Source organism: Trematomus bernacchii, unplaced genomic scaffold (assembly GCF_902827165.1).
Source record: "Trematomus bernacchii unplaced genomic scaffold, fTreBer1.1, whole genome shotgun sequence".
In the NCBI taxonomy this organism is placed as follows: Eukaryota; Metazoa; Chordata; class Actinopteri; order Perciformes; family Nototheniidae; genus Trematomus; species Trematomus bernacchii.
In genome coordinates this window covers 1,010,968-1,037,669 of record NW_022987705.1, presented here as the reverse complement: position 1 = coordinate 1,037,669, position 26,702 = coordinate 1,010,968, and the positions used below count along the sequence as shown (strand labels likewise).

Genomic DNA, 26,702 nt, shown 5'->3' with positions numbered 1-26,702 from the left:
AACTGAAGAAAACAATAGCTCCTCAAACTGTTCAATCGTACCTGTGGGACTTATTAAATATTCTGCGTAATAAAAGCTCCTGAATGGACATTAAGATTAGATTGTTTTGTTAATTTCGTTTTTTATTTTGAAGGACTTGTAAACAGCATGTGACCCTCCAGGGCGCCAGGCGGCGATATACCTACATTTAAAGTGTGATCCGTCTCACCACTGAAGAAGAGGGCTTTGTTGGAGGAGGGTTGAGACGCGGCTTACAACTTTTAGCTCATGTTAGTTTGATTTTGTTCACATTCACACTGCAGAACTCAGCTGTAACGTTAGGTTTGTTCGTTTACGAGCAATTTACCGGCAGTATATTTTACCAAGCTTACCCCTAAAGCGTGATTTTATCGTTTGTTCGGCTCACGGGGTCCCGTTTAGCCTTCTTGCTAACTTCCTTAGCTAACTGTTATTGTTAGCTAGCTTTGTGCTAACATGTCTGGCGGAGGAATCGTTAGAGGACCTGCAGGGAGCAACGACTGTCGGATATACGTTGGGAATCTCCCCCCCGACATACGGTCAAAGGACGTCGAAGACTTGTTTTACAAATATGGAGCCATTCGTGATATCGATCTGAAAAACCGGAGAGGAGGACCGCCGTTTGCCTTCGTGCAGTTTGAGGACGCGAGGTGAGCTTCATTCTCCCGCCACGTCTTTTACGCAATGTCCTCCATTCAATTAGCTTGCATCCAAACGTGTTTTCTAAGCTCGTGGGCCTACATAGTCATAAATACACAAGGAATAGCCTGAAATAAAACTACTCTGTACATTTAGAAAGAGTATTTTTGTAGGGCTATTTATTGACTTAACGGGGTATATTCCATTATAGCGGAAGGAGTTTTTAATATTAAGTCTGCCCTCATCGAGAGCTGTATTTAGACTGCATTTAGTTTTAGATATAATGTTAGGTGTAACCGGGGATAAAATGTTACGAAGGTGTTGCAGTGGACTAGTGCGTTGGTGTTCGAATCAGGGGAGCACAGGTTCAAACCCCACTGCAGTCAGCATGTCGTTGTGTCCCTGGGCAAGACACTTCACCCCAAATTGATCCTGTGGGGATTGCCCACAGTATTGAGTATGTAAGTCGCTTTGGATAAAAGCGTCTAACAAGTAACATGTAATGTAATGAAATAAGATGCAAATGTAGCCAGGCTTGGCCCTCCCACTCCCATAATCTTTCAAGAAAATAATCCATCCATCTTCTACCGCCTATTCGAAGTCGGGTCGCTAAGGTAACAAATAATACAACAAATAAAAATATATTTCCAGGTATAGGTACAGGAATTTTATTGTGGTGAATTGTATAGTGTTTCATGAGCCTGCATTTTAAACTTTAAGGTGAATGGAAATGGTGTTTTCTGCAATCAGCCTGCATGTAGTTGTGTAAAGGTTCCACAATAGAGGCGAAGTCCCTCCCCTTCCGGTTGAGCTCCATGGGACCTTATTTCGGAAAAGTTATGCATTGAAGTCAATGGAGAGAGAAAGATTATCTTTCGATCCCGTTTGAATTGTGCCACGAATTACACATATGATGTTTGTCAATTTAAAAGATACTTTTACAAGTCAAAAAATATAAATGTGTCGTAAAACTGTGAAGTAACACATTTTTTGTGTGAAACTGCTCAATGAACTACATCTCCCGTCTCGCACCACACACCAAGACGGCCGTCACGTTGGCACATTTCACTTCTTTCTTTCAGAATGAGGCGAAAAGTATTAAACGAGGTGAAAATCACTACAGGTCTGCATGTTGAGAGCTGTACATACACAAAAGGGGAGTTAGTCGGTTCCGTAAGAGCTGGGATTTGTAGTCTTTCTAGTTGCGTATTTTTCATAGTCTTATATTTCAACAGTTTTACGACAAACTGACTTTTTTGACATGGAAATTATTATTTAAGATTGACAAACATCTGTAATTCGTGGCACAATTCAAACGGGATCGAAAGATAATCTTTCTCTGTCCATTGACTTAAATACAAACTTTTTCCGAAATAAGGTCCCATGAGTCCCATCGGAAGGGGAGGGACTTCGCCTCTCTATGTACATCTAGCCTAAGTGCAGTTTGGGTTATTTGCACCGGAACCTTTTTTCCAAAGATGTTTGCTGTGCTAACTAAAACCTGATAAACCACCTCCTAAAGCCACTTGTACACTGATAATATAATTTTAGCTCCAACTATGGAGGATTACCTTATCATCTGAATAATTAATCAAGTATTTAGTCTAAGTATATCACTTTTGTTCCAGGCTGAAGGCATTAGCTGATTTACTTCTATCACATTATAGTATATTTAACATGACAAACAAGACTTGTGATGTCCTTTTAGTACCTTTTGGCTCTAGGAAACCCTAAGGGGAAATTATCACTATTATCCAATGATTTATAGAACAAAGGATTGAAACCATTTGAACTGAAATCCGTTAAACGCATTTACATTACATTTTCAATTTAGATTTCCTTTCTCAGGACATGTACAAAGTTCATTAAGAAACATTTTTCTTCCGCATTTCATCCGTATAGGCCAGTTTTTAACTTTAGTGGTGACGTTGTGCGTCTATTAAGCTGATTTAAATGTTTGATGATTGGTAACTGTTGGATTTCAAAGGGATTCTGAGGATGCTGTGTACGGACGTGATGGATATGACTACGATGGCTACCGCCTGCGTGTTGAGTTTCCTAGAAGTGGACGGGGAGGGGGAGGAGGAGGAGGAGGTGGCGGCGGTCGTGGTGGTGGTGGTGGTGGTGGAGGAGGAGGAGGTGGAGGTGATGGTGGACCTATGGGAGGCCAGAGACGAAACCATGGTCCTCCTTCCCGACGCTCGGAGTACAGGGTTCTTGTGTCAGGTATGTGATGTTATCCTCACTCTGCAGGTTGTGTATCTCTTAACTTAAGTGTATTTGCCTATACCTAAAACCATATTTCCTTTTCAGGTCTTCCTACCAGTGGAAGCTGGCAGGACCTGAAGGATCACATGCGGGAGGCAGGTGATGTATGTTATGCTGATGTGTACCGTGATGGCACCGGGGTAGTGGAGTTTGTGCGCAAAGAAGACATGAGCTACGCTGTCCGTCATTTGGATAACACCAAGTTTCGTTCTCATGAGGTATGTCAAGGTTATCGGTAATAAAATGTACAAATGTCCCGGGACTACATTTTATAATTGTTTTTATTTTTTCAGTAAAAAAAAAAAAGTACCGTAAGTATGGACCGGGACATCAAATTGTTGGCTTATTTTTCAGATTCAAGTTTGGCCAAACATACATCGATATATTTTGCTAAGAAAATGGTGAACTACACAAGTTACTCAAGTTAGTCTTGAAGATGATGTCTGATTTGGGTATTGGTGTAGCTGATTAACTTCCAAAATGTATGCATCAAGGCACTGGTTCATGTGTTACTTCTGCAACTTCATTAATATGTAAAGAATGTATTATGACTGCAGGTTTTTCCCCCCTATCTCATTTACCGGAGTCTCATGTATCAACTTCCACATGCTAAAGTATGCTTATTTATGTGTGTGTGTTTAGGGAGAGACTGCCTACATCCGTGTGAAGGTGGACGGTCCACGCAGCCCCAGCTATGGTCGTTCTCGCTCTCGTAGCCGCTCTCGTAGCCGCAGTCGTAGCCGAAGCAAGAGCGGGTCCCGTCGCAGCAGAGGATCGCCCCGTTACTCCCCTCGTCATTCCCCTCGCCACTCCCCTCGTCGTTCCCGCTCCCGCACCTAGGTCCACCCTAACTGAAGTAATGGTGTGCCCAGAGCCGCAGGAGGAAATCTTCAAGTCACAAAACAAATCTCGTATACTCCTCACGGATCATCTCATACACTGTCTTCTCGTGTGTTCCCTATCCCCCCCAATTTTTGTTGCAGTTTTCTTTTTTTAGTTTTAATTTTTGTACACGGCTGTTTCACTCTGTCGTTCTTTCTGTCCCCCCTTTCATTTTTTCTGCTAACCATCTCTCACCTGTTTCTGTGATATGTCTTCTACTTGTCCTCTTACACTTTGTTGTGTTTCCTTTGGAAATATTTTTACTTCTTTTAAGCATATACTACTGTCCTTTGACCCTATTGTGTGTCTCTCTGTAGAGTTCAGAGGAACAGGATAGGATGGGAACAGAGGAAACAGTTCATTTTAGGATTAACAGGAGGAGGAGGAGTCAAATATGGCACCAATGGTATGATGGCTGTGCCTTGTCAACTGTGAAATCTGCATTATAAGGCTGTTCAGTTTTTTTACACACACTTGACAATAGTGCCGTTGTTGAATGTTTTCAGTTGTAACACGTTCTGTATACCACTTTGTATTTGGAGACCCAACGCTTGTGTTTTGCTTTTTGCTTTTGCCTGACTCATAGCCTCCAAAGTAAATATTAGTGTTTTTGGGACTGATAATAGAGGGGTGTTCCCTGTTTTTCTCAAAGTAAATTCCCTGGTAGATGCATTTATTGACATTTTGTCTTGGCATTTTCTGAAGGTGTGATTCTAACTTACCTCCTTCTCTTTGGTTCTGCTGGTATTCTGAAGGTTTGGACTGGGCTCATTGCCCCCCCATTCCGGAGCCGGATCAGGATTCAGGATCAGATCAGGATTAGGATTAGGCTTCAGGATGGATACATGGATCAGGAGCATGGGAGCATTTTACCGGGAGAGGATCCTGACCCCCGGCCCTGTCCACATAACCCCATCAAACTGGAAATAGGGAAAAATTCAAACCAAATTGGCTTTTAAATAAAACAAATATTTTTTTTCCATTTTGGCTGGGACCTCGGAGACACAATTACTGGCGCCACTGTGACGAGTGATTCATTTTTCAGATTTTTGTTTTTCAAAAATTATTTTAAAGAAGAGCAGAGCACAGCTCAAAACCAGGAGGAGGGCTGGGAGGTGCAGGATGGAACCGCACGCTTAAGGAGAGTGGTAAATAGAGGGCTACCATTAACAGCGGAGGAGGGAGGGAAGAGGGAGGACTGGGACGCGACAAGGGAATGTGACCTTAATGTGGTTTGTATCTTTTTCTTAGGTCAGTGTTATGCTGCAGATGATTTCTGAATTTCTGAAGTATAAATCTCCAGTATCCTAAAGCTTTATTCTCTTTTAATAAAACTTTCAATAACGGAAGACAAGTGTTTGTGTGTTGTTCTTTCCCAGTACATCTATACAAAATACTGAATGAACATTTGCCCACTGCTCTATTTTAATTCCAGTTCCATGAAAACCTGATGACTGGAAATTGTTTTAGAGTGCCTTTTCTGTCCATCTTTATTAATTAGCACAACACAATAAAATATGTGTAGTCTTGAACCCCCCCGATTAGCCTTCATTGGTCATGTATTTATAAATATATTATATACAGAATATGAAACGCAATCGGTAACTTAAGCAAACACAAGTGCACTGTTTCCTTAACATTGACATGCAGAAGTCCTTGGAAACGATTTACCTTAAGTACAATAAAAATGTTACTTTGTGAAGAATTTTAGCAATACATTGTGTGCTTAAACCAAACCAGTAAAAACATAACATGCAATTGGACTTGTCTTTATATCTATCCAAAAGACTGGAGTAGGGTTATGTTTGCTTGAAGTGGGTTAGGGTTAGGGCCGCGTTGGCTCGGCTCCAGGAAAGCAGAAATTGATGTTCATAATGTCATCATCGTGCAGAAAGTGGAAATTCCATGTATTTTATAACAACTACTAAATGTTCTCTTTTGATTTTTAAAGCTAGGTGAATTACCTAAATGTTTAGGTCTTTATTTGGCATTTGGGAATGGATTCTCATTTAACAACTAAATAAAATGAATTAATGAGAGGCACAGTGCCACCATGTGTAATACATTTGTTTAATGTTATTTTTGTAGTATATGCTTTAGGGTCTATTTTTAACTGGCCCGGGATTAATACATTAACAATAACCTCCCTTTTTGGGCCTAAGAGATAAATGCCGGTTTAATGCAAGGTATCCAAATTATGCAGAACGATATCGATGAACCTGATTGGATCAATCCCTTTCCCCAGGGGATGGGGGTTGAAGGGTTGAACACAATGCATTCTGGGTGGAAACAAAATGCGGGCACTGTCCGCAAGTGAAAAACGCCGTGACCAGGGTGGAGGCTTTCCTGCAACCAATCAGAAAGCAGATGCGTCCTGAAGGGCGGGGCAGATACGCATGCTTTCTTTGCATAAATGAACGAAAAACAGTGCAGCTACCCTAAACGTACAACAAACAATTTACCTTCGCCGAGAGACGGTAAGAATAGCTGCATGTGTAAGAGGACGCTTCGCTGTGTGTATTGTTATTAAAACCTGTGCCCTCAGAGGGGAGAGGACTGAGCTTTCTCTTGATAGCATGCTAATCTCGCCTGAGCCTCCTCTTGGTTTGTCCTGAGAACCTGTATCTGAAAGCTCCTACCACCTTCTTTGAATTGTTGTTTGCAAATCTTACAATTTGAGTTGTTTTATAGATGGATATTTTTTTATATTTGAAGCAGGTAGTAGTGTTTTGAAAGGTTGATTCTCAAACGGAATGTAATCAAAGTTGTAATGCTTTCAGCTGTACAGTCCAGGTGCAGATATGTATGAATATCATGTCAGCATCTACTGTTTTTATTGCTCTCTGATATGTGCAAGCAGAAACCCTGGTGTGTCCCACAAACTCAATTTTCTGAAGTGTCTATAACGGCTCTAAGAATGATCCAGAACAACTCTTGAGTTTGGGGATCAAGATTCTTCCTCCAGTTATCTACCTATCCAGTTTATTGGTTTGTAAAATTAAGAGTTAAGATGAGACTGGCAATTATCCAATGTAAATGGGATTTTATAGCTAGTGAGTGTTAGCTCTGATGTATAGGAAACAACAAGGCTCACTGTTTGCACTTGAACGAGTGAAAGTATGTGAAAAATGTCTCAACTTAATTTTTTTTTCCTCTTTTGCAGCCAAAAAGCCAAAATGTCTGACAAAAAGGCAGTGATAAAGAATGCGGACATGCCTGATGAAATGCAGCAGGATGCAGTGGACTGTGCCATGCAGGCTATGGAAAAGTACAACATTGAGAAGGATATTGCTGCTTATGTCAAAAAGGTAACTTGGATCAATATCAAATGAGTAATACAAACATTTATTGAAACTGGTTGGGAATGGCCTTTCATCTTTGATATACTAATTGTCATTGTCCCCCCTGCAGGAGTTTGACAAGAAGTACAACCCCACATGGCATTGCATTGTTGGGAGGAACTTTGGCAGCTACGTGACGCACGAGACCAAGCATTTCATTTACTTCTACCTGGGCCAAGTGGCTATACTACTGTTCAAGTCAGGCTGAAATTCAAACATGCCCCCTTCGAAAACTACTTTTTAATTCAGCCCTTACTAGTTCTGTGCAATGCTGTACATTCACAGACATGCCTACCTCCTGGTTTCCTGCTTACTTCAGTCTGTTATAGTTTGCCACCTACAACACTACCACCATAGGTGGATGGCGCTTAAGTCATGCCTGGACTGGTGAAGTGTCGTTCATAGAAAATGCCAATTTAAAACTACTTTCCATTCCAGCACTCGGTCAGCATTTTCACATCTGACTGAATCATGACTCATAATTTCCGCTTATTATTTTTGCTGTGCATTGATGCGCAGATTTTTTGTACATTGTTTCGTATGGATATGTTGTAAAATAACTTATTTTTCATGGAATTAAAAAGAGCAACAGAGTTTTTGTTGAAATTACTTTAATTTTCAGTATTGGCTGAGGTTGAATATAAATTCCAAGACTGTTGCTTACTAATAATAAAGAAAACTACATGCCAAGAGATTTAAGGTTTTGTACATGCTTGAACATTCCTCTTTCCACTTCAGTTGTGAATCTTTACAATGTTAGTGCTGTATATCTCTGGAATGTAATTTAGTGTGCAGTCTGGTATTGTGATATGTTCAACAAGTTGAGCACAAAGCAACTTTGAAACAGTAAATTGGTTCAAAATGTGTATTCTGTCTATGCGTGCCTTGAATTTGCCTCACTTGCATTAACTAAGGTCGAACCTGATCACAATATTGTGAACCATGACTCACTTTTGTCTCGGCAGTACAAACAATGCAGATTTTCTTTAACTTAACATTGGGACTTACAAATTCCTGTTGAACAGTTTACAGATGCCTTGATGTATACATTTTAAAGTGTGTACTCTTGACTCTTACATTTATCTGATATCTGCAGTGAATATGATAGCTTAAACTACCTTAACTGCAATGAAAGAAGAATAAATCATGCTTATTGCATATATTGTTTCTGTAGTTGTTTATTTACTAAACAGCTCTGACTAATGCTACTGCGAGTTTCCAGTATTGGTCAAAGAAAAAAGTTATTTAGTGTTGTGCCTTTAAATACTATAATGTATCACTGTCCTGTGAGCAGCACTTATGTCTAAGTCAACTTGTCATGGGCTCTGATTAAGCGGTCCTGTTTTTATCTTTGTTACTAAGCATTTTCAGGCTGAAACAAAAGGGTTTTGTTGAAATTTCAGAACACAAATGAACACTTCATTCAGTTGATCAAAAAAATTCAACATAAAGTGTGGAGATGCTTAATTTTCACTGGGGGGGAAATTATCATTTGAAATTAGAGCTGTGAGACACATTTTGTGGAGTAAAAGTTGCATAACGGGAATACATAATTACATTACTTAACTCAACTCAGTAATATTGAACCACAGGTTTCCAATTCCCACTAATGTGCCATTTAAAAACAATACGTATATATATCGCTTTTTAAAATAGCTTTTATGACGGTATATTTTTTGCTACGTATTTTTATTTCTGTGTCTCTGTATCCACCACTATTTCCAAAGCAATTCATTCCTCGTACGTGTAAACCTACTTGGTAATGAAACTGATTCTGATTCTCATTCTGATATATGTACAATAGGCAGTCGTTAAAGACATTACATAACGGTAGTTCATCTTAATTTAGTAGTGTAGTAGTAGTGTGTGATGCTTTCAACCCGATTTGCATTGCGCAGGACAGCTACGTACGGCAACCCAAGTAAGACATTTGATACGGCAACGTTTCGTAAAGAAACAACTTAATTTCACGATTATTTGACTCCTTTTAGTGGGTTAAATTAATTCTTAGAATAAATGAGGAATTGATTTAACTTCTATTTGACAGCTATCATACTGGAGACATATTTACTGTAAATGTATGCAATAATGGCATTCATAATTCATATCTAATTCTTAACTGTGAATGTCTTTCATTTTATTTAACATTAGAAATGTATTAGTCTGGCCAAACTTTCTCTGTTGAGATTCCTGGAAAAAGGGAAATGACATAAACATTTTTTCATTAAAACGATGTCAACTGTCCTACTTGGGTTGCCGTACGTAGCAAACCTGGTCGTCAGTCGTCACATCATTTCCGCGATCAAAAAAAATGGCGGCTCAGAGTGAGTCTTTAGCTGCACCAGCATCCCTCATGAGTCGCAGTGATGTCCCTGACTTCCCCCCGGTGGCTCTGTCCGCGGAGGCCGCCCCGTTCACGCCGCTGGGTACCAACGGCTGGCGGCTCGGCTCCTCGGCCGACGTGGAGAAGCAGTTTTCCCGCTGCGCAGCAAAGCTCCGAGCCCTACGAGCAGAATCAGGCAATCTAAAAGATGAGCTCAACTTGCTGTTCGACCAGCTGCTGTCCGAAAACTACAACAAAACCTTCGACCCCACTATCAACATCCCACCAGAGGTAACTCTTACTCACTTTGCTCCTAGTGTGCCTCAACTTTCGTGGGATACTGGAAACGTCCAACTATTGCAACTTAGGTAGCCATTCTTTCGATAGGAAAGTAGGAGGCACTCCCGAGCAGAGGTGGGAGAATCCTCAGATCTTGTACTTAAGTAAAAGTACCAGAATGTAGGAATACTTTGTTACAAGAAAAAGTCCTGAATTTAAAATGTTACTAAAGTAAAAGCACATTCGCATCTACATATACTTAAAGGACCAAAAGTAAAAGTAATCATTATGCACATTGTCCCATTTTGGAATCATATATTATATGTTTTTTGTACTCAAAAACATACTTACTCAAGTAAAGTACAAGCATCTCGAAATTGTACTTAAGTACAGTAATAGTAAATTAACTTGATTACTTTACACCACAGCTCCCTAGGAACCGACCAGTATCACCCTGTCAACGCCATACACCCTAGCAACCACCTTGGCAACCTTACAAAACATAATGGGAAACATTTATTTCTCACTACATCACCAAAATAATACTAATAATGCCAGCACAACTTGGAGAGATATTTGATCTGTTCCATTTGCCATGTCCCACTGGAATAGCGTTGTAATACTATAACTAGTTTTCTGCCACCTGAATGTTATTATAAAGATGTTTGTATCAAATTTCTACCTAAGTACAAAATGAACATGTGTTAATCAGGATTATTTGTTTCTTTGCTGTTAAAGACCTTCTCGGTTGTGATGAGCCTCTTATTTCCCATTTCAGGACGTGTGCAATCTGCTGAAACATGTCAGCGGTCTTGTGCCGCTGAGTCAAGAACATTTAGTCGTCAAACTCTGCCAACTGGTACATCATCTGCTCAATCAGCTAAAGGTAACAACTAGCCTTAATTAACAGTAGACCTTATTCCTCTCTATGTAATCACCTGAAATATACTGTACTTCTTTGTCCTACCTTCTCTTCTCACTGTTTATTTAAGGTAATAATGGACGAGCGAACGTTGAACGTGTTGGTAAACTACACCATTAATGCACTGAAGGTGTGCAGTACATGGACACACTCTGATGTCCTCCTTGCACTCTCCACAATAGTGTATGGAAACGGACCTCAGTGCCAACAGGTAGATATTTATACAAGCTTTGTCAAAGGGTATTTTAATGAATGATAATTGCCTAATATTAACCTTGAAATGATTGTCATTTATAGCACCTCAGTGACTTGCTGGGTGAAGATGGAGTCCTACTGCTGTATAGTTCTCCATCCCAGACAAATATGGAGTTACGCCGTGTTGCTCTTACCTGCATGGCCAACATCTTTTTCAGGTAGGCTTTCTCATTGTCTAGCTGTCCGGCTCTAATCTTGCTGGATTGGTTCACTCACACCGCTTTATTAAAATATATTTCTGGATGCAGTTGGCGGCTGAAAAAATCTCACTATCACTATCTCTATCTCCACTATGTTTACTAGCTGGTCTCAAATTGTGTACGGACAGCTGGTAAACATAGTGGAGCCTTTAGCAACGTTAAAGGACAGATATTTCCATCAGGAGTTGGTAAAGATCAAAGACTGAGTTAAAGGTCCCATGTCATGGCCATTTCTACTGATCATAATTCCATTGTTGAGGTCTACTAGAATAGATTTACATTGTTCAATGTTCCAAACTCACATTGGCTTCTCATACAGCATCTCTGTATAGTATGTGTATTCACTCTCTGTCCTAAACGGCTTGTTGGAGCTCCTGCCCCCCCCTCCCTATGAGCCCACTGTGCTCTGATTGGTCAGCTCGCCCACTCTGTTCTGATGAGTCCACCACCGTTACAGCGGAACATCAGTGATTATGTGTTACAATGGCGTTAGCAACCAGAAAATGACACCAGTAATGACAAACAGATGAGAATGCTGCGTGGGGTGTGGGTGCCGTGATGGCGGGACGTTGCGGGGCTCGCTGCTGCGGACAGTGTGAGCTGGATTACTGGGGTCGTTTCCTGGTTGCTGCGTAGGGTCTGCGAGACAGCAAGACACCGCGAAACTCACCTGAACTCAGCCTGAGCACACACACACACACTCACACTCACACTCACACTCACACTCACACTCACACTCACACTCACACTCACACACTCACACTCACAGTGCTCAGGCTGAGTTCAAGCTGAGAAATCCGCAGAGCCGCAGCTGAGAAAAGATAAGGCTGAATGAGTGTGTGTGTGTGTGTGAGGAGCTCCACGGATTGGTCCATTTGGACCTGGGTATGGTCACATCACCATACTCAGGAAGAAAGAAATGGAAAAAGAAAAATCTCCAACGAGGCGTTCTGGGGCAGCATATGGCGCATTTCCACTACACGGCCTCGCTCGGTATGGCTAGGCCTCGTTAGGACTGGCTCACTTTATGGCGCATTTCCATTACAGTTTAGGAACTGGGGTAGTGTCTATAGTAACGCAGTGTAGGCGGAGCCGTGACGTCATCTTCAATGAGAACCCCAGAAAAACAACACAGCCGTTAGCTGTTAGCACTCAGAGCTCACAGCTCCTCATATATGTTCAGAAACTAGACAAAAGTTAAACAAGTACAAACCACAGACTGCCTGTGTCATGGTGAATACAGTCGCTGCTTTATTTATGTCTGTATAGGCCGTTGTTGTGAGTGTGGACGGTCGGAGCATATACTGCGTTAGCTTAGCCAATCTCCATTTAGAAAACACGCATTTTAAAAGGTTTTTCGCCTGCCGTCTGTCTGCAGACTTGTCAAAGCATTCATTCATGGTTTTTACTAACCGGTATCAGTATGTTGTTACTTCGGCATCATTTTGAAACGTGTATTACAATTAAATCACCGTCAAATATGTCCATCTTGTTGTAGTTGTAGCCCCCTTGCCAGCGATTCTCTCTCTAGTTTAGCATACTCAGCCCGACTCAGCCTCGTTGTCTCTGGCCCTAGACCCACGATTTTATGAGGCCAGAAAAACTGTGAATTAGGACCCGCCGGCCGGTACTAGGCCAAGTGGAAACGCAACCAAAGACGGGCCGCTGACGTCACAGCCCTCTTAAACCGTGCTCCGCGCTGTAGTGGAAACGCGCCAATAGACACGTCTTTTCTGTGTTAGAGTTTTACTCCCTACAGGGTGTACTTTGAGGGTTTGTGACTCTGCAGACCGTTTACATGCAGAAAAAGCTACATATGACACAAGGGGATGGGTAATAACTGGAAAAGCATGACATGGGACCTTTAAAAGAGGGTGTATATTCATCATTACATTTAATTTAGTCAATGTTCCTATCCAAAGTGAGTTACAATATGTTCACTTCATAATCAATTGACCAGAAACAACTCCAAATGAATGTTAATATCTCTCAAGGATATTGGACATGTACAACAATTAACTTCCTCACAACTTAATATCAATTTAAGGATATGTCACATTTGCATTTAGAACTGTGTATGCTGCACCGAAGTGGCCAATGAAAATCTGTTATTGAAGTTTTTAAATTCTTGGTTGTTGTTCTTTCTGTGGTTGAATCTCCCCAGGTTCCCTGGTCAGCCACTGTTGGAGGATCAATACAGAATTATATCTTTCAAAGTTTTCCTGAAAACCCTGCATTCAACCAAACCACCCAACACCGATGAGCTCTTCTACTGCATGGTACGTATCATTTGTTTGTTGCTGGCGCCCCAGTGGTTGGCCTATTTGAGCGGGCAGCACATACAAAATAACAATAAAGATTTGTTTGTTTTGTTGAACATTTTGGGGATAGAAATGCCTTTTTTCATTCCCATGACCCATGCCTTTTCATTTGTCCTATGTGCAGGTCATCCAGGCAGCACTGAAGGGACTTCAGACTTGTCTCTCAGGCGGGAAGTGGAAGTTTGTCGGAGAGGAGCTTGGATCCGTACTGGCTGCAATAAAGGTGCGCAGTTAAATATTTTTTTATTGCTATTGCTTTTCGTTATTTAGTCCTTTTTCCTGGACAAACACTGTAACAGAGCTGATCTTTGGGGCCAAGGATCTCGGCCTCCGTTACGAATTGTGTAGTTTTGTTGGTGGCGAAATGTATGTAGTGTGTGCATCTGTCTGTGTTTTAGTTTGTCTGTCTCTGTTTGCTGGTTTTATGTTGAAAGGTGTTCCCCTTCCCCCATGTCTGTTGCTGTTGATTGTGTGCACCTGGTGCCCTGTGTTGTCTTCCCCCCCCCCCCCCCCCCACCTGTGTCTAATTGCTGATTAGTGTGTGTGTGTATTTAGGCTCTGTTTCCCTGTCTGTTGGTGGGCTGGTAGTGTGGGTGAGATCCTTGTTGCTGGTGACTGTGTTCACATGAGACAGTAAGATTGAGGCTGTGTCATGTACCACAAGGAGTAATAAATGCCCACACCGGGTTATATTTGAACTCTCTGCCTCCTTGCTTGGTCGGGCCGCTCAACGGTCAGCTTACATGACAGTTATAAATATATTGTAGTAATAATTTGTACATGTTTTCTGCAGAGGCTGATGTTTCAGGGGACACCAGGTGTGAGTGTTGAGTGGCCCGCTGTGCTTTACCCAGCAACTCTTCCTCAATACGAAGGAATCTCTGCATCAAAACCTGTAGAACCACCAAAACCCTGTGAACCAAAGGATGCCCCCGTGCCAGGCAAAACCTCAGCGGTAAGAAACGTTTTCAGTTTTTTTTTTTTTTGGTATACCGGTAAATCCTAATAAGGGCCACATTAAAATCAAATCAGTCAATTCATGTTTTGAATGTCTTTCTGTAGAATAAAAAGAAGAAATCCAGAGGAAAGGGGAAGAAGACAAGCAGTGATGAGAGCAGGGGTGATGATGGAGAGAAGGATGATGGAGAGTCACCTCAGAAAGCAGGGGTGAGAGAGGGAGTAAGAAGGGAAGGAGAGTGCTTGTCTAAACCCTCTGACCCATCTCTCTACCCATCCTGGAAGACAATCAGTTCTGACTCCGAGTTTTCCGACCCAGAAGGCAGTGCTCAGTGCAAATTAAGGTACTGAAAGCCACTGCCCATGTCCGCCCTTTTGATACAAACATTGCCTGTTTTATGCTTCTGTTTTTACTGAAAGTTATTGCATGCATTGCATTGCTACAAACAGACCTTTATTCTTTGTGTAATTGTTGCAATTTATCCCCCATTTACTCATGCCCTTAGGTTCTGTATTTGCTCTAAGCTTCAACAGTTTTAGTCTCTCATCTTTAGGAAGAACATTTCAGAACAACACTAGTGTCCCGTTCCTATTCAAAGCCATTTTTGGAACCCCTTCAGACTTCCACGTACATAAAATTACTGTACTGCTTTTTCTATCCTACTTATGTCTAACGGTTTGATTGTTTACAAAGTGGATGGAAATGTTATTTTTCTTCCTCTGAATGCTGTCTGAACAAGTTAGAAGTCATCCTTCATATTTTGTAATCTTCCAGGCTCTACCACAGTCGTGTGCGGCAGGGCGCGCTGCACTGTCTGCTCACGGTGGTGAAAGGTGTGGAGAAAAGGACTCTGTACGGGTACTGGTCCTCCTTCATCCCCGACTCTCCTATTGGGAGGCCCACTCCTCTCACCCTCTTTACGATCATACTGAAGGACCCCTCGCCAAAGGTAAAACTCCCTCACTCACTATGTCCCGCACACTGAGATCCTCAGAGGCATTAGCCGCGTTCACACCGGAGTACTTTTCCCCGTACTTTTCGTGTTTAGTTCCGTTAGTACCCCTTATGTCGCGTTCACACCAAAAAGAGTACTTAGTGCCGGGAACTTTTACCCCCATTTTTAGTGCCTGCTGAGAGATGGTACTTTCCTGGGGGAAAAAAGTGCCCCAGTTCTGATTGGCTGGGCGAATTGCAAACCACGCCCCGTACAACTCTGAAATGTTTTGTAGAGCCGCCATTTTATTATCCTCGCATTAGTATTATTAGCATTAGCATTCGCCCAGCGCACCAACGCAGAGAGACTAACTTATGGCAACACAAAAGAAAACATGGGAGCGGTGGAGATGAGGAGGTGTCGGCGTTCTGGCGATTTACTCGGAAGGCTTCAGTAGAAGCTGCTGGGAGTCCCAGCAGCTTCTACTGAAGCCAGTCCCCAACTCCGGGGACTTCCGGCCGGGGACTCCGGGTGGCAGTATACGCCGTGAAGTTGTTTGCGGCCTGCCAGTAAACCCAAAGCAGAAGAAGACGAAGTGACGTCAGCGGCTTCATTTGCGTAATCTTATTCCGGTGTGAACGCGATCTGTACTAAGTGCCCTGGGGTAATAAGTGCCCTGGCTCTGAGTGCCGGCACTAAGTACGGCAAAGTACTTGGTGTGAACGCGGCTAATTGCATTGGTCCAGGTTCAAACTCAAAGGAGACAGAGCCTTTGCTGTCAGCGCTCCTGGACTTTGGAACGAGCTGCCCGAGGAGATCAGGACTGCAATGTCTGTCAGCTCTTTTAAGTCACTTTTTAAAACTCGCTTTATTTGAGCTTTTATGGGATTTTACTCTGTTTTTATGTGTATATGATGTTGTTTAGTTCACTTGCTCTCCGTGTATTTTTATGGGAAAGCACTTGTGTGTTATGTAAATATATATATATACGTTTATTATTATTATTATTATTATTATGATGTCCCAATTCTCTTGGACATGTAAGACTGTAGCATCTGTAATCCTAACCATCTTTCCTCTCCTTCAGGTGCGTGCTTGTGCTCTTCCAGTGTTGTCGGCCATGCTGGATGGCTCCCGTCAGTTCCTGGCTGTGGCTGAGGACACTGCATCCCCTCGTACATCTTACACGCCTTTCTCCTTCTCGCTGGCAACTTCCGTCAGAGAACTGCACCGCGCTCTCAGTCTGGCTCTGCTGGCCGAGACTTCCCCTCAGACTCTCACGCAGGTCATAAAGGTACGACAACATGCACAGTGTTCGGATGAACTATTTTCCTTCTTAAAGCTTTCGTCCACTCTTATGGCTACTGTAGTATCTTCTTTACCAGTGCCTGAACATTTTAAACGTTTTATAAGAATGATTACTTCGATAAAATTGGTGGAATCTACTGCTCTGAACTTGGTGAACCAAACATTTTAAGCTGTACTTGTACATCTGTTTAAAAATTACAGTTAAATTAAACCTATTTTGACAACCACGGATGTCATACTGAAATCTGCTGGCCAAAAAGGAACAGGTTTCAGCATCTTATCTCCATCTTTCCTGTCTTTTAGTGTCTGGCGTACCTGGTGGCCAACGCTCCCTACCATCGTCTCAGACCGGGTCTTCTCAGCGCGCTCTGGAAGCAGATGCGTCCCTATGTGCGCCACAGAGGTCTGTATTTCCTCGGTACACTCCGAAAAGTTATGCGTAAAGGAAAAACTGAATATATCAAAAACAAAATGGTTTAAAATCATAATCATCATACTGTTAGTATTTGTAAGCAGCTGTGGCTGATACATCGATTTTTTATTAAGGGGCAGTTAAAATAAGTATTTATTCTCCCTGCTCCTGTCCATCGTGGGCCACAAAAAACTAAAGTGTACATGTTTTTTTTAAATTATAATTGCCATGAGTGGAATAAACAAATAAAAAAACAGGTCAGTAACACAGGATTATTTTAATATGCTTTCTGTCTTTAGATGTGAATGTCCGCGTGTCCGTCCTGACCCTTTACGGGGCCCTGGTGACGACTCAGGCTCCTCTCCCGGAGGTGCAGCTCCTCCTCCGACAGCCGGAGAGCAGCAGCAGCGGTTCGTTTACTCCCCAAGACTCGGCTCTCAGCTGGAGACAAAGAGACGGCGTGTCCTCGCCCTCCCGCACACCAGTCAAATCCTCCGTGAGGAGCTCGAGCACTCACTCCCCCCATGCTCCACGCACCCCGAGTGAAGAGGACGCCACCGCGCCCTGGCTGCTGCAGCTGTGTATGTCTCTGGTGACTCAGCCCAGAGAGGACCAATCAGACAGCGACGGAACAGGAAGTGGAACTGCTTTAGAGCCCTCCCCTGTCCGACTGGAAGCTCTGCAGGTGACAGATAACGAGTGAGACACACAGTCACAAAAAAAAACCTCAAACTGACATTTCTAAAATCTGAAGGTGTGGTTGTGTTTCAGGTCATGTCCTACCTGGTGCGCGGCTACTTCTCTCTAGCCCAGGCATGTCTGTGTGAGATTGGGCAGGTGAGCGCTCGCTGCCTCGGGGAGACGGACCCCTCCATACAGCTGCATGGAACAAAGGTAACACCCTCATGGTTACTCCATCAGAAATGACTTCATTATTGGCTGTGTCTCTCTTATCTGCATCAAATGGTTTATATAAGAATCTCCAAAATATTTATGAAATGACTGATCTGCTCGCTGATTTCTGTGTCATTGTCTTTTATTTAGTTACTAGAGGAGTTGGGGACAGGAATAATCCTGCAGTACAGATCAGAAAACAACGTACCTGAGAACTTGAGGGTCTCCATGAGTCAAGTAAGTACAAACTATTTTATATAGTATATATTTGAAGAGGTTTGACAAATAGTTGCTGTGGTGCCAGTCAAGAGAGGCATGACAATTTTGAAAGTCAATGTCGAATCCCACAAAGGGTACATGTTACTTAAAGGGGAACTATAAAACACTTTACCCTCTTAACCAGTTCAATATTTCTATCTTTATTTCACACATTTGAACACATGTACAAATGCAGGTATTTTAAATGCAGCAAAACATAATTTATTCAACAGTTCAAATTATCCACTCTTAATCAAAATCAATAATCCACATGACGTTTTAGTTCAGTTCAACAAACCCCCCCCCCCCCCACCCTTAAATGAAATACAGTTGACCAGCTATACTATACTGTACATGACTCCCACCGGTCTTCTTACATTTGGAAATCGGAGGGGCAACATTAGGGCATTTATTTTTTGGGAAATATACAAGATTTTTGTGAAAGTAACTGCAGGGTGTCCGCGGGGTCTTAAAAAGTATTAAAAGTTGATACAAAATTTAGGGAAAATTAAGGCTATTAAAAAGTATTAAACGGCATTTTCCAAGGTATTACATTTTGTAGCTTGTTTTCAATGAGTATATAAATTGTCCAAAGAGGTTGTATTCTACAGTCTGCCTGAATGTAATCATTGCGTAGGTGTGTAGTGTGATTCTGTGTAGTTTATTTATGGCATCCCGTTGGATTTGACGTCATCTGAACAGGACATCGCACGCTCACTGCTTGATAGCGCGCGAAGGCCCGTTTACGCCGGTTGTTAAACAACATCGTTATGGGGAAATGCAAGTTTGCGTCCAAATGGTTGGAAGATAAGGAGGAAGGACAATCAATACTGTATATAGTAAATGTGAGGTAAAGTGTGTCGCCAATGTAACCGGTTAAAACTCCAAGTGGCGATGAGGTCTTAAAATGTATGGAAAGGGTCTTAAAAGGTTTTACATTTGACTTCAGGATTCCTGCATATACCCTGAACTGTGATATTTGGAAGTGTTTTGATTTCATACATATGTGGGCATGATATAGGTGATGCAGTTTTGGTCAGAAGTCCTGAGTGGTCCCCTGAACGGAGCTCTGCAGAGCGAGCAGCACCCCCCGCTGCAGAAGAGCGCCTGTGACACGCTGTCCTCCATCCTGCCGCAGGCCTTCGCTCAACTGCCCGTGAGTTCTCCTCTGGCTTGATTTTTATTTTTTAAGGAACAATCCAAAGTGTGGGAGCAATAACTTAAAAGTGGGGAATTTAGTTTGAATAGTAATTAGGTTTGTACTAGTTTCTTTTTTTTTGTATGGGTAATGGTTTGTATTATATTATAATGTATTTTTGGACGATCGCAATGGGTTGGTTTGTATGGGTCATATGGTTACCTTACGATTGCTTTGGTTGTTAATTCAATTGTCTTTGTCCATATATATTATAGATTATATATCACTTATATTATAGATAATATGTTTATATATCACTTTGTCCATAAGCATTTTCCGGTACTTGTGGGTTATCTGTGGCCACTTTTAAAAAGCGGTTAGCTGGCTCCTCCACATGAACTTTTCCCTTTCTCCAAATAACAAACATAAATCCTATTTTGGGGCAATGGGTTAGGGTTAGGGGTGGGTTAGGGTTATTTAGAGAGTCTGAAAAAAGTGGCGACATATAACCCAAAAGTACCCATTTTCCTCTTAAGTCTTAAATAATCCATGTCTTGAGTTTACTAAGATATATTTTCCTCTCACTCCAAGATGGAAGTCTTCTTTCCAATAGTGAAAAATCTCTCTTATACAGGGTGTCTGCGGGGTCTTAAAATTAAAAGTTGATAAATCAATTTAGCGGAAATTAAGGCTATTAAAAAGTATTAAACGGCATTTTCCAAGGTATTACATTTTGTAGCTTGTTTTCAATAAGTATATAAATTGTCCAAAGAGGTTGTATTCTACAGTCTTCCTGAATGTAATCATTGCGTAGGTGTGTAGTGTGATTCTGTGTAGTTTATTTATGGCATCCCGTTGGATTTGACGTCATCTGAACCGGACATCGCACGCTCACTGCTTGATAGCGCGTGAAGGTCCGTTTACGCCGGTTGTTAAACAACATCGTTATGGGGAAATGCAAGTTTGCGTCCAAATGGTTGGAAGATAAGGAGGAAGGACAATCAATACTGTATATAGTAAATGTGAGGTAAAGTGTGTCGCCAATGTAACCGGTTAGAACTCAAAGTGGCGATGAGGTCTTAAAATGTATGGAAAGGGTCTTAAAAAAGGTCTTAAAAGGTCTTACATTTGACTTCAGGATTCCTGCATATACCCTGTTATAATTGCAATGCGATGTTGTTTTTAAGGACAAGACGCAGCTGATGTGCATCACCGTGCTGCTGGGGCTGACGTACCGTGATAACTACCTGGTGAAGACGGCCGCCGTCAGGGCTCTTGGAGTCTACATCCTGTTTCCCTGTCTGAGAGAGGTACGAGTCAGACCAGCCACTGAACAAAAGGAGTAACATCGGATCGTTGCACACAAGGAGCCGTTATACAAGTTGTGATTTTCTCTCGTTTTCTCTGTTCAGGATGTGATGTTCGTGGCAGATACAGCAAACGCTATCCTCGCTGCCCTCGAGGATCATTCAACAAATGTCCGTGCGAAGGCTGCCTGGTCCCTGGGAAACCTCACAGACACACTGGTTGTTAATATGTAAGAAACCTAAAGTGCTGAGTCAGGGAAATAAAGAAAATCTCATCTTGACGAGATTAAAGTACTCTTATTGATCTTATAAAAAAACTCTTTAACAGAACCAGAATCAGAAACCGGTTTATTGCCAAGTAGGTTTACACATACGAGGAATTTGCTTTGGTGTATAAGGTGCATACATAAACGCAGTCAAAGAAGATCAATTGTAAGGAACGGACCAAAACAATTAAACAAATATAAAAACTATGTTAAGAATATAACATCAAAATATTTACATGAAATATAGATTTACCTGTTAAAATAGAATCAAGTAAAAATATGTGCAGTATTGGTATGAAGTGGAAAGACGTGCAGATATAAGAGGAAGCTTTGTTTACAATGTGCAACATATCATCTTAATGTCAGAGAGAAGTTGTTTGACTTGATTAAAAACCAGTATGATATAGTATTTTGAGATTTGTATTTTTAAAATCTGTCCATCTCCTGTCTCTTTATCAGGGAGAGTGTAGGTGTGGACTTCCAGGAAGAGTTATCGGACATGCTGCTGCTCAAAATGCTGCAGGCAGCCAACCGAGCGTCAGCTGACAAAGACAGGGTGAGAGCGCTCACTCTTTACCGAGCAAGAGCAAGGCACACATTACATTACATTACATGTCACTTGTTAGACGCTTTTATCCAAAGCGACTAACATACTCAATACTGTGGGCAATCCCCACAGGAGCAATTTGGGGTGAAGTGTCTCAGGGACACAACGACATGCTGACTGCAGTGGGGTTTGAACCTGTGCTCCCCTGATTCGAACACCAACGCACTAGCTCACTGCGCCACACGCCCCCACACCATTTCAGATGTGTCAGATTTTAGTCAGCTATGAAAAACTGTAGTTTTAGAATGGATCTGCTCGGAAATCAAAGACTGCTGTTTGGTCAAAGAGAGAAAGCAACTGTGTTTTGATTGTTTTTATGTTGTCAAACTAAATGTGAAAATCTCTTAAGCTTATATCAATCACAGACCTTATTACGGCCATCTTACCTATTCCAAAAAAACATGGATTTATATAAGCCAGAAGTGCAAATTTCACGGTTTTAGAACTCTTTTATGCTGAACATAAACATGTTTTCTTAAAATATTTGTTTCTAATAGTTTTAGTTTTATTCTTAAAATTGATCTTCTTTGACGGTGTTCATGTATGCACCATAAACACCAAGGCAAATTCCTGGTGTGTGTGTGTGTAAACCTACTTGGGAATAAACCGGTTTCTGATAAATGAATGTACACTTGCTTCGTTTAACTTATAGTTTGACTGATATGTTTTGATATTTCATGTTCATCAATATCTTTTCGAGTCTTCTTTTTGATTGGCTCTCACACTTGCTTCCTTCCAGGTGAAGTCTAACTCGGTGCGAGCGCTCGGGAATCTGCTTCATTTCCTGCGCGAGACTCAGCTGACCCGCTCTGCGTTCCAACAGCCGCTGGAAGACGCAGTGCGTGCTCTGGTTAAAACGGTCCAATCAGAGGCCACTATGAAGGTCAGGTGGAATGCCTGCTACGCCTTGGGGAATGCTTTCAGAAACCCAGCCCTGCCGCTCGGTAAGTGTCTGTCTCAGCACATTCAATTGCATTTCATTGAGAATTGGACAAAACGGTGTCATAAACTGTCTCTTTGACCACGCTCCGACCAAGATGAGGAACATATTTATGTTTGGCTTAATGAGGGTTAAAATAGAAATGATCATTATTGTTTTGATTTCACACTGAATTGTGAATTGCATGAAATGATGAGCTGTTATTTTGTTTGACTCCAGGAAGTGTGTGTGCGGACCCCAGGAAGAATAGCAAATGTTCATGCTAGTGCTAATGGGGATCCTCATAAAGAATAAGAACAGTTATAAGAGAGCCAATATAACAGTTTCTGTTTCTTTCTTCCTCTTAGACTCAGCCCCTTGGTCATGTGACGCGTTCTCCTCCCTCTGCCATGTTGTCACTTCCTGTAAGAACTTCAAGGTGCGGATCAAGTCTGCTGCTGCTCTAGCAATCCCTGCTAAGCGTGTCTGCTATGGCGACTCAGCGCGGTTCAGCTGTGTGTGGCGTTCCCTGGCCACAGCGCTCGAGAACAGCGAAGACACCAACGACTTCTTAGAGTTTCGCTACAGCGCCAGCCTGCGACACACACTCTCACAAGCCCTCCTACACCTCCTGAGTGTCAGCGAGCCGCAAGACATGGCCGGACTCGGGGAATCGCTGGCCGGGGAGGAGGGGGGGGGCATTAAAGAGCATCTGATCAAATATCTGAGAGCGGAGGAGGGAGGAGGAGGAGAGGCGGCAGAGGGGGAGAAAGATGCCGCGGGGGACAGTTTCACCCCTCAGCAGAGAGTTGGAGGTGTGCAGCAGACCCTGATCAGACTGAAGGAGCTGCAGGCTGAAGGAGAGGAGGGGAGAGGTAAAGAGCTGGTGGTTGACTTCCTGGAGGATTTGCTTAAGACCTGTGAAGAGCTGGGAAGAGTTTGATTTCTGAGATAACAAGGACTGGTCTCTCAGGTTGGACCGGCCAAACATGGAATCACAAACTAAATGTGGACTGGAAACGAAAATAAATAGCCACATTTGTTACAATGTGATCTTAGGAATCCACAATTAAGCGCAAGACTGTTTTGGAAAACCTATTTTCCTAATGTACATTTCAAGCTATTTGAAATGTTGCAGTGCCTTTTGTATCTCTTCATTTATCGAATTGCACTTGCACTCTTTATTTATTAACATGTGACATACAAAGACATGAAGTATATTTTTGAGAATAAATTAATACAAGTATTAATGACATTTTATTTGTGTTTCATTATTATGATATTTTCAAACGTAGACAGTTTTGGATGATTACCTACCATGCAACGTGGTTCCAATTAACATGAATTGCATTGTTTTATTATTAATCACATACATGTACATCTGCCACTTTGAAATATGTTTCTGTAAATGAAAAATAGTCTTAAACACCCATTGATTCCAACAATATTGCCGTTAATCTTTTCATCATTACGAAGTTCACTACATTGTCAATGTGAACACAGACATGGTGATGCTGACTGGACTCACCGACTGTATTTAATAAAAAAACAATAAATATTGTGACTTCTGAGAAATATTTGACCTGCTCTGTCTTCCAACATGATATTTTCCTGAAGTTGTCTTCTGATTTTAACACTAAAGTGAGAAAGTAAGCAAGCACTTACCTACACATTTCACTGTCTAAAAAATCTGCCACTTCCTTACAGAGCCCCTCCTCCAACACACACGAACAATGAGGGCACGAGATAAGTTTGTGCACAGATGGAAGGCTGACAGGCAGGTAGGCCATCCAGTTATTTTAGCCGGGCCGGCTAAAATAATTGGTCGTGCTTTTTACAGCACTACGGCTTCCACAGATGAATTTTTTTAATGTATTTATTGTCGAAGCATTTAATATATTCATTGCTATCAGGATGTTAAGAGCATTCCATGGAATATAACAAGAAGTGTTTCTGAAGTGAATTACATACCCCACCTTTAAGTGTTATTATGGGAGAATTACTATTCTTGTGATACAATTATAGTTTATTAAAAGTAGTAGTTAGTACTTAAGTTAGTAGTGACATCATTACAGAACCCCAGTGGCCCCAGTACTGATCCCTGTGGGACGCCATGGCCCTTTCTCATTTCAAAGATTTCCCCTCCTCGACTCCTCGAATCCTCGGTCCTCCGGTAGTGACCCGGAAATGAATTTCAGCGCGCCATGTTTAAGGACATCTCATTTCTCTAAATGCACATCGAGGACCGAGGATCGAGCATCAAGGAGGAGCTATAATCGAGGATACACTGATGAGTCCTCCACGGCTTCATTTCCGACAACAGTGATGTTTCAAAGAATTGTGACGCACGGCCGGACTGATCTCAGCCAATGACAGCTCTGCATGCAGCCCCTGGATATTATTTTATTAACTGCTTTCATCGCGACGCGATGTTTACAGTGAGAACAGCTGTGAGGTCCGTGCAGAAAGCAGAGCAGTGTGTTTAATATATATCACTCAGTATGTTGACGCCCCTTTAATGCTGAGTTTGAGGACGCATCAGTCATTTCTGTTAAACAGAAAATCAAGGGACAGATAGAGATCTGACTCATTGACATGAACACCAAATTATATTCTTGTCAATTATTACATTATTTCTCAACATTTTGGCATTTTTCAATCAATGACGCCTTTCTATCTATTTAATTTATTTTATATATATGTGGAAGCAAACAAGACATGTGTTTCCGCCCGGTCTCGAACCGGGGACCTTTCGCGTGTTAGGCGAACGTGATAACCACTACACTACGGAAACAGATGAAAGAGATTTGCCGCCTGTCAAACCGCAGACCCGGGTTCGAGTCCCCGTCAAGGCGAATATTCAACCACCTGCTTGTAATATATAGTGAAACCCACAACACCCTTTGAAACCACCCTCTGAAAATGACGTTTGAAGGGTGTAAGACACTTCCAATGTTTCAGGCCCAGCCTTGAAGATGAAACTGATGCTTAACAAAAGTTATATCAACAATTATAACATACACAATATTAAACTTACATACACACTGTTCATTTCACAAGCCATGATAACCGGGGCTCTAATTAGACAAGTTAGAAAGTGTAGCAGTTTGTCTGCTGCCTTCATGGACTGGATACACATATTTACAGTTGAAATGTTCAGAGGGAGGCAACTATGTGCTACCTATTTGGCACTTCTACTCTAGGACCGTAGAAGAAAAACACTACAAATACTCACCATTGTGGAATTAATGTCATTAGAAACACAAGGTACAGGGTCATCCCTCTCCAGGTGTGTTGAGTCTATCTTTTGCAGAGTTTTATATATGTGAAGCCAAACAAGACATAACGTGTTTCCGCCTGGTCTCGAACCGGGGACCTTTCGCGGATCTTGCACGGCAAGAGTCAAACTGAGACCTAAGGATGGCAACAGTAAGGCTTAACTCCCATAACTTTTACCATTCATTCTCTATGGTAGTTCTTATCACTACGGGTGTAATATATTTCTGGCCACAAGGGGGCGCTCTTTCCTTTGTAATGTGACCCTAAGTGATTGATGATGAGCATTTATGGGAAAAGGGATTCCCAAAATGTCATTAATAACATAACTTTTATTTTTTTTATTTTTTAGATAGGTGGTAATAATCCTATAAATAGAATTCATACGTAATTGCTATTTTAACAGTTGGTTAGACATGTTCAGAGGGATGCCACTTCATGCTATTTCTTACTTTTACTCTAGAACCATAATAAGAAACCACCACAAATACTCACCATTGTGGAATGAATGTCATTTGAAATACAAGTTACATTTCTCCGCTTTTTCTAAAGTCCACGACGTGTTGTTTTAGGATGGTTATCCCCCAGATGTGAATTAATAATTTTCCTTTCCTCTACATGTTATTCTTCAATCTGTGCTGCCTGTTTTATCTTTTTTATTTTCTATATGTGGAGACAATCAAGACATAATGTGTTTCCGCCCGGTCTCGAACCGGGGACCTTTCGCGCGGGGAGCGCGTATAGTAAGGTCTCTTGACTTTACCATTCATTCTCTATGGTAGTTCTTACACTGTGACTGCAATATATTTCTGGCCACAAGCGAGAAATTGGGGGCGCTGTTGCGCCCTTTTGGTAGAAGTAAGGAGACCCCGTTTCCAGTGACAGAGAGTGAGAGACGGAGCAACAGCAGCAGCATCTTACAGATAGAGACGACATTAGCGACACAATTCGACTTCTAACATCACGTCAAACTTATC

General features: G+C 41.9%; 3 protein-coding genes and 1 non-coding gene across 6 annotated transcripts; 3 read left to right on the top strand and 1 right to left on the bottom strand.

The window, feature by feature from the left end:
• Positions 1-211: 211 nt before the first annotated feature.
• LOC117490394 (serine/arginine-rich splicing factor 1-like) lies at positions 212-5,156 on the top strand. 3 transcript variants are annotated; one of them, XR_004556677.1, is made up of 5 exons: positions 212-668; positions 2,645-2,883; positions 2,971-3,143; positions 3,568-4,213; positions 4,563-5,156. XR_004556677.1 is itself a non-coding variant. In XM_034140128.1 (4 exons), the coding sequence occupies exons 1-4, from the start codon at positions 475-477 to the stop codon at positions 3,763-3,765; spliced, it is 804 nt and encodes a 267-aa protein (XP_033996019.1). In that variant the 5' UTR covers positions 212-474; the 3' UTR covers positions 3,766-5,156. The 3 variants fall into 3 exon arrangements, 1 of the variants encoding a protein (XP_033996019.1); XR_004556676.1 differs by having other exon boundaries at positions 3,568-4,955; positions 5,059-5,156; XM_034140128.1 differs by having other exon boundaries at positions 3,568-5,156.
• Positions 5,157-6,169: 1,013 nt separating this feature from the next.
• Positions 6,170-8,014, top strand: dynll2b (dynein, light chain, LC8-type 2b). Its single transcript, XM_034140572.1, has 3 exons — positions 6,170-6,284; positions 6,971-7,115; positions 7,219-8,014. The coding sequence occupies exons 2-3, from the start codon at positions 6,984-6,986 to the stop codon at positions 7,354-7,356; spliced, it is 270 nt and encodes an 89-aa protein (XP_033996463.1). The 5' UTR covers positions 6,170-6,284; positions 6,971-6,983; the 3' UTR covers positions 7,357-8,014.
• Positions 8,015-9,441: 1,427 nt separating this feature from the next.
• Positions 9,442-24,013, top strand: heatr6 (HEAT repeat containing 6). Its single transcript, XM_034140377.1, has 20 exons — positions 9,442-9,762; positions 10,529-10,636; positions 10,743-10,883; positions 10,970-11,085; positions 13,292-13,406; positions 13,573-13,671; positions 14,242-14,403; positions 14,511-14,749; positions 15,181-15,355; positions 16,428-16,634; positions 16,952-17,051; positions 17,360-17,745; positions 17,832-17,954; positions 18,105-18,191; positions 19,234-19,368; positions 20,538-20,660; positions 20,763-20,887; positions 21,383-21,479; positions 22,270-22,474; positions 22,818-24,013. The coding sequence occupies exons 1-20, from the start codon at positions 9,460-9,462 to the stop codon at positions 23,390-23,392; spliced, it is 3,621 nt and encodes a 1,206-aa protein (XP_033996268.1). The 5' UTR covers positions 9,442-9,459; the 3' UTR covers positions 23,393-24,013.
• Positions 24,014-25,170: 1,157 nt separating this feature from the next.
• trnav-aac lies at positions 25,171-25,243 on the bottom strand. Its single transcript has one exon. It is a non-coding gene; the product is annotated as a tRNA-Val (tRNA).
• Positions 25,244-26,702: the final 1,459 nt, after the last annotated feature.